The 6,504-nt window shown below is 44.1% G+C and overlaps 1 protein-coding gene across 2 annotated transcripts in view; it reads right to left on the reverse strand.

Annotated features, from left to right (window-relative positions):
• FAM161A (family with sequence similarity 161, member A) overlaps nt 1-4,044 on the reverse strand; it is a 19,939-nt gene extending 15,895 nt beyond the window's left edge. Inside the window, exon 1 of one of the 2 annotated variants that reach the window (XM_012639196.1) lies at nt 3,856-4,044. In XM_012639196.1, coding sequence (XP_012494650.1) covers nt 3,856-4,038 — 183 coding nt within the window. In that variant the 5' untranslated portion in view covers nt 4,039-4,044. The remainder of the gene's footprint in view (nt 1-3,855) is intronic. The other variant, XM_012639195.1, reaches the window with a different exon arrangement.
• Nucleotides 4,045-6,504: the final 2,460 nt, after the last annotated feature.

Below are 6,504 nucleotides of genomic sequence, written 5' to 3' on the forward strand. Positions count from 1 at the left end.
CATTTGATATTTTAAAAGGAGAATGTGTTCATGTATTATTGTCATAATTGAAATGTAACTTTTTTAAAAAAGAAAAGAATGTTTTGTGAATATTATATATGTAGGAGACAGAAAAAAGCCCAGAAGAATAGAATACACATCAATTTCAAAACAGTGGCTACCAATGGGGAGAGAGTGGGTACCCAGATTTTCTTTTTTTAGGGGAGAGGTGTTAGAAGGGCCTATGCCTCATATGTAACATTTGATATTTTAAAAGGAGAATGTGTTCATGTATTATTGTCATAATTGAAATGTAACTTTTTTAAAAAAGAAAAGAATGTTTTGTGAATATTAATATTAAATGAAACACTGAACAATGTCTAACAGACACTTGGCCTGCCCGGCTCCTCCGTGTTCCTTCTGGAGGAGGGCTCTCCCACTCCCCCGCTCTGCTGCTACCTTCCCTTGCTCCTGTAACAGCTCCCACCTGCACCCTCCCAACTACCCACTGATAACTCTTTTATTTCTTTGAGAAAACAGAAGCCATCAGAGGGAAGTTCCCTCATCTTCCTATCTATGTAACCATTCCTTTTTCCCCTTTTCTCCCATTTTAGGGATGAAATGTCCCCTCTTTCCTTCATCGTTAAAAACAATCAATGTGAGACCTCTCTACATTCTTGTGATATTCCTCCTACCACAGTAGCTGCTCGTTCATCTCTTGTCCCCTTTTCTCCTGATATTGAACCTGACTGTTGAATGTTGAAGTTCTTAGGAGCTCTGTACTAGGCCCCTTCTCCTTTCTTTGTACTCACTTCCTAGGTGATCTCATCCATTCCTGCTGTTTTAGAAATGCTCCAGCCCGGACCCCAGAGGACTCCAGTTTCATAGGCTCAACATCTTCCTAGACATTTCCACTTGGGGGTTTCACAGGCATCTTAAGTTTACCATGTTCAAACTGAAACCTTAATTCCTGCCCACCCCTCAAACCTATTCCTCCCCTAGTTGTACCCAGTTCAGTAAATGGCATTACCTTCTATGTAGCTGTTCCACTTGGAAACCTGGGAACAAGCATCCCTGCTTTCTTCCTCTTCTTCTTTGGCCCTCACATCCAATCCAACAGTAAGTCCTATCCATTCTAGAGAAATGTCTGCTTCTTGCCATCACCCTTGGACTCTTAAATCCATTGCCTCTGAACCTGAATTACTGCAACAGCCTCCTAACCAGTCTCCTAACTTCTGCTTTGTTAAACCTTCCAATCATTCTCCATAAACCCATCACAGTGATCTTTTTAAAAATGTAAATACGAACGTATCATATCTCTTAAAAGCCTTCAAGGACTTCACACTATACAGGCAATAAAATCTAAACTCCTTACCTTGGTCTACAAGGCCCTGAATGGTCAGGCCCTGCTCACCTCCCTAATCTCATCTCCTCCCACTCTCCCTCTCTCCTTTCCAGTTCTGCTGGCTTTCCTTCAGATCCTTGATCACTTGAAGAGCTTCATGCCTTTGGGCCTCTGCATATGTTGTTTCCTCTGCCTGGAATGCTCTTCCCATTCCCACTTTTCAAATGGCTGTTCTTTCTCATCCATGGACCTAAATGTTAACAACTCATTAAAGTAGGTTCCTTCCCATTCCTTTCTTTAATCATAGTAGCCTGTTCATTTCTTTCCCAATATTTCCCATTGTACAGTCATTTGACTGTTTAGTTTTTGTCTCTCTTCCCTCACCAGCCTGGAAGCTCTATGAGGGTGTGAGCTATGTCTGTTTCATTCACCACTGAATAGTCAGTGACCAGCACTTAATAAATGTTCAATATTTGTTGAAAAAGAGAAGGTTGCCCCATTAGGATATTCAGTGAAAATTTTAAACTATGAATTATAGAATATTGTTTTACCCATGTCATCATCAGCCACATAACAAGTTCTGTGAAGTGATATCTCCAACTAAGGCTGGACTCAAGGAACATGTATCAGTGCCCAGTATGGGCAGAGAATCCTGCAAGGGGTGTGTGTGTGCTGGAGGGCAGGGAAGGTGTGTGTGGGATGGTACAGACATGGGGTGGGATGGGTGGTCTGGTTTTGCCAAAACTAAGGACTGAAAGAGGCCTATTGTGATAGTTGGTTCTCTAATCAGTCTTGTGTGGTGGGTGCGGTATTGGAGTTTACAACATTTTACAGATGATAAAGTTGAGACAAAATAACCTTTAAAAATCAAGTTGGAAACCCAAGCCAACCTGTGAAGAAAGCAAACTCTGGCTCCTGCATACTCTTTCCTGCCTTTTCAGTGCTTCTTCCCCAGACCCAGTGCCCTCCTGCTACCAGGCCTATGATGGCAGCTTACTCAGGGTTTCCTTTTGGATTCTTCCTGTGTGTTGGTCTCAGAACACTCTCAAACCCATAACACTTAGCTTCCTTGTGTTTTTTGTAGGATCCTGTCCATCTGAAATTAGCTCATTGTATAAACTGATCTCCCTGAAGATAATAACAGTTTCTAATACAAATTTGCAATTTAACAGGCACTCTGGAAATATTAATATAACTCCAATTATAGAAATGACTGACTCTTCTACCAAAGCAAGCCACAGTGGAATTTAATCTTTGGGGAAGTAGCTCAAATGACAGTCCCACTAGCAGTTTTTATAATTATTACTAATTTATATAAATTGCTCTTTAGTTGAGACACACAGTCTCTCATTTGGTTCCCATAACAGCCAGGTAAGATGGGAAAGAAAGAAAATTATTATAGTTCCTTTACAAGTAAGGAAACTGAGATATAAGGAAGTTACATCCTAACATCACCTAGCAACTGGCAGAGAATGGATCCAATACAGGACTCCAAATCCTTTTCCTCCATCACTTTGCATCTTTTGTTGCCTACTGCAAATTGTGTTGAGGAGTAGCTTTATCATGAACAAAACTGGCCCTAGGACTCTGACTCTGGTTGATGTTCATTGTCTCCATCTGCCTTACTCTGGATAACATTAAGTCATTTGTCTGTTGGTGAAATATTGGCCATAAAAGGTGTTGCTACAAATTTTCTCACTAATAATTTTAGTGTAGATTAAAGAGATTAGAATTCCAAAATATCCAGTGATTTCAATTAGCCCTAAACCATAATGTTTTGTATCTGAAAAGCTTTGGACATATGGTATTAAGAAAGTTTAACTGGAGATAAGGAGGTTTATGTCTGCAGATTGCTAGTTTCAAATCAAGGTTGCCATCTTTCAAGTAAATAGAGATGGTAGACTCTGCCCTCCACCTGGTGGACAGGTGTCCACAACACATTTGACACTGAAAATTGATCAGTGAAAAGGCTGTGTCACTCCACTCTGTAGAGCTGTTTAAAAAACATTGAAACTTCACTAATTTGCTTCTCTGGATGCTTATCTATATACACCTGTGTCCGATCTAGCCACTGAACTCTTGATGGTTTTAAACACCCACCTGTACGGTATTGTGTTGAGATCTGCTTGTAACAAAGACCTTAAGGAGATAACAAATCTGACAGCACAGCTGATTCACCTGAATTTTCATGGGTTATCCACTGTGGGGCAGATCGGTTTTTCTCAAGTAAAATAAATAAATAAATAAAAGGAAATATCCATTCCCAACAGATGCTGAAGAGTAGGGAGCAAAATTCTACACTTTGCACTCTCTAGAAATAGAGTAATATAAATGCTGTGCAAGAAATTTTTACAAAAATCTCTTTGGTGGAAATTAAAATACTTTTCAACACCTTGAGTATTTCCCGTGGGGGCAGAGAGAAGGTGGTAGGCCACGATCACCCAGTGGGGAGTATCTGCACAGGGCACCACGTTCCCCAGCCTGCTCCCAGCCCGCGCCAGGTCCCAGCCCACGTCCCGCCCCGGCATTACCGACGTCCCCGCGGGCTGCACCCTATTCGCCTCCTCATCCTCGTCCAAGATCGCCGCCGCCGTCGCCAGGGCCTGTAAGGGGTCTTCGCGTTCGTACTGGGCTACCCGCGCTCCAGTGTTGGGATTGACCAGGGTTTGGAGACTGGAGGCCGTGAGCCTCGCCGTTGGGTCGGAAGCGGCCATTACCCCGCCTCCGAGGCCTGAGCGCCCGCGCTGGCCCGGGGCGGGTAAGCCGGCGCGGCCTCTGGCGACCTGGCGGCTCCTTGCTTGGGATGGGTGGTTACTAGGGGCGCGGTAACTAGGGACGCTACAGAGGCCGCGTGGGACCAAAACGCACACAAAATCCTCGCACGCTGCAAGAGAGTCGGGCGCTTACTAGATAGTGGGAGTCGGTATTCAGTGTTCGCTGGTTTAGAAGGTTGGCAGGCTGAACGGGGCACCTATTCTTTGCGTCTAGCGGCCTGAACTCAAACTTCTTACATTATATTAATGAGATAACTCGTTTTGTGAAGAGCACATTTTTATTAACTGAAGTAACATGTTAGGAGGAGACGGAGGAAAGTACGGGGTGCAGTATGGCAGTCTCAGAATTGTGTACGGTTTGCCTCCGGCTACCTAACATGGCTCCCCTGGGAGCCCGGGAATAGGAAGGAGAGTGGTACATTCTACTCTGATTGACTTCAGAGCTAGCAGGAATCGACCAATCAGAAGGAGACTGCTAGTTGTCCCTCTCGCGGTTTTCTTGACCTGACCAATAAAAGCCCAGAGTTGTGTGGGGCCTGGCCCTCCCACTAGCGAGTGACAACGCAGTTAGTGGGAGCCTCGCGTTTGCTTTGGGTTCATCTGCGTGGGAGTGCCCAAAAGTGACCACAGACACAGCCATCTTCACCTCACCCCCATCATCTCTTCCTACCTGGGATTTGGGTGCTTCAAATGGCTCCTGCTTTCTGCACCACGTGGCTGTAGGTAGGAGAGGTCGAGCCGCAAAATAGCGGGCGTGGTGCAGTCTCAGGCATCCGCTACCTAAGCCCCTACTTCCTGAGGCCAAGGCTGACGCTCCCTTTTAGCCTCCTCCCGGCCCGGGCCCTACAACCGGCCATCACTGCCATAAAGTTACAGTATTTTCCTCCTATGTGGCGCGCGTCGTCTAGAATCGACTCTTAGCTTAGAGCTAAGAGCTTAGATCTGAGCCCTTCTTACCAAACCTTCCTTCTTCGCCTGTCTGGAGTATGAGGACCTGCAAAATCCTCCACTCCCCACCTGCTTCAGGCTGCTCTTCGTTTTGTCTGAGCATCTGCTTGGCACGCTGAAACAAGTGCTGGCTGGGTTCTGAGCAGAAGCCAGAGCTGGAAGCCCATGAGGTGTGTACGGACAAGTGACGAGGGTAGCAACTTCAGTCAGTCACATGCAACTCTTTCTGTGGCTGCACGTGCCTCTCTTGGTATTTGGTATAAGCCTGACCCCAAAACAGCAAGCCAGGTCCACATGCTATAAAGCACTGCTAATGGAAGATTAAAATAATAAAATGCATGTGGAGGACATGTGTGTCCATGGTTAAAAGTGTTAAAGTTTCAGTTGATCAGCAATAGTCTAAATTTGCAGCCATCTAATAACATAGCCTCAAAGTATACAGAGCAGAAATAGATCTACAAGAAAGTGACATCTTACATCATAAGAACTGTTTTTGCACTTTTGTATTGTATTGCAATGTATCATATATACAATATTTGTTAAATGTATAGTTAGATGAATTCTGACAAATGTTAACACCCATAAAATCATACCCCTATTAAGATATAAAACATTTCCATCATCCCACCCCACAAAGATCCCTTGTGGCCCATCCCAGTCTATTCTCCATTCTATCTCCTAGACTATTCTAGAACTTCATATAAATGGAATACTACAATGTGTGCTCTTTTTGCTCTCTGCTTCTTTTGCTCAGCATACTGGGTTTTTGTTTTTTTGAGATTCATCCATGTTGTTGCATATTCGTGGTCTCTTCAATTCCTGAATAGTATTCTCTGCAGAAACATACTAGTTTCCCAATATTGGAAGAATTTTCCTCAATTTCTTGTGCTATTCATGATGTAATGGTTACAGACAAGGTGTACTTTAAATTTAATCTGTAAATCTGTACTATTAACATTATCTCCATTACTTCCTTAAATTTGTTTATTTATTCATCTGCTGATGGACGTTTGGATTTGGGTTGTCCTTTTTTTTTTTTGGCTGTCAGTTTGGGTCCTCCAGGAAACTAACACCAAGAAGGAGTTAAAAGTGCAAGAGAGGACAGGTGCGGTGGCTCACCCCTGTAATCCTAGCTCCCTGGGAGGCCGAGGCGGGCGGATTGTTTGAGCTCAGGAGTTCGAAACCAGCCTGAGCAAGAGCGAGACCCCGTCTCTACTAAAAATAGAAAGAAATTAATCGGACAACTAAAAATATGTAGAAAAAATTAGCCGGGCATGGTGGCGCATGCCTGTAGTCCCAGCTACTCGGGAGGCTGAGGCAGAAGGATCGCTTGAGCCCAGGAGTTTGAGGTTGCTGAGCTAGGATGACGCCACGGCACTCTAGCCCGGGCAACATAGTGAGACTCTGTCTCAAAAAAAAAAGTGCAAGAGATTTATTGGGGGAAATTCTGGTGAAAGA

This window comes from Propithecus coquereli, unplaced genomic scaffold (genome assembly GCF_000956105.1).
Source record: "Propithecus coquereli isolate 6110/MARCELLA unplaced genomic scaffold, Pcoq_1.0 Scaffold138, whole genome shotgun sequence".
Classification (NCBI taxonomy): Eukaryota; Metazoa; Chordata; class Mammalia; order Primates; family Indriidae; genus Propithecus; species Propithecus coquereli.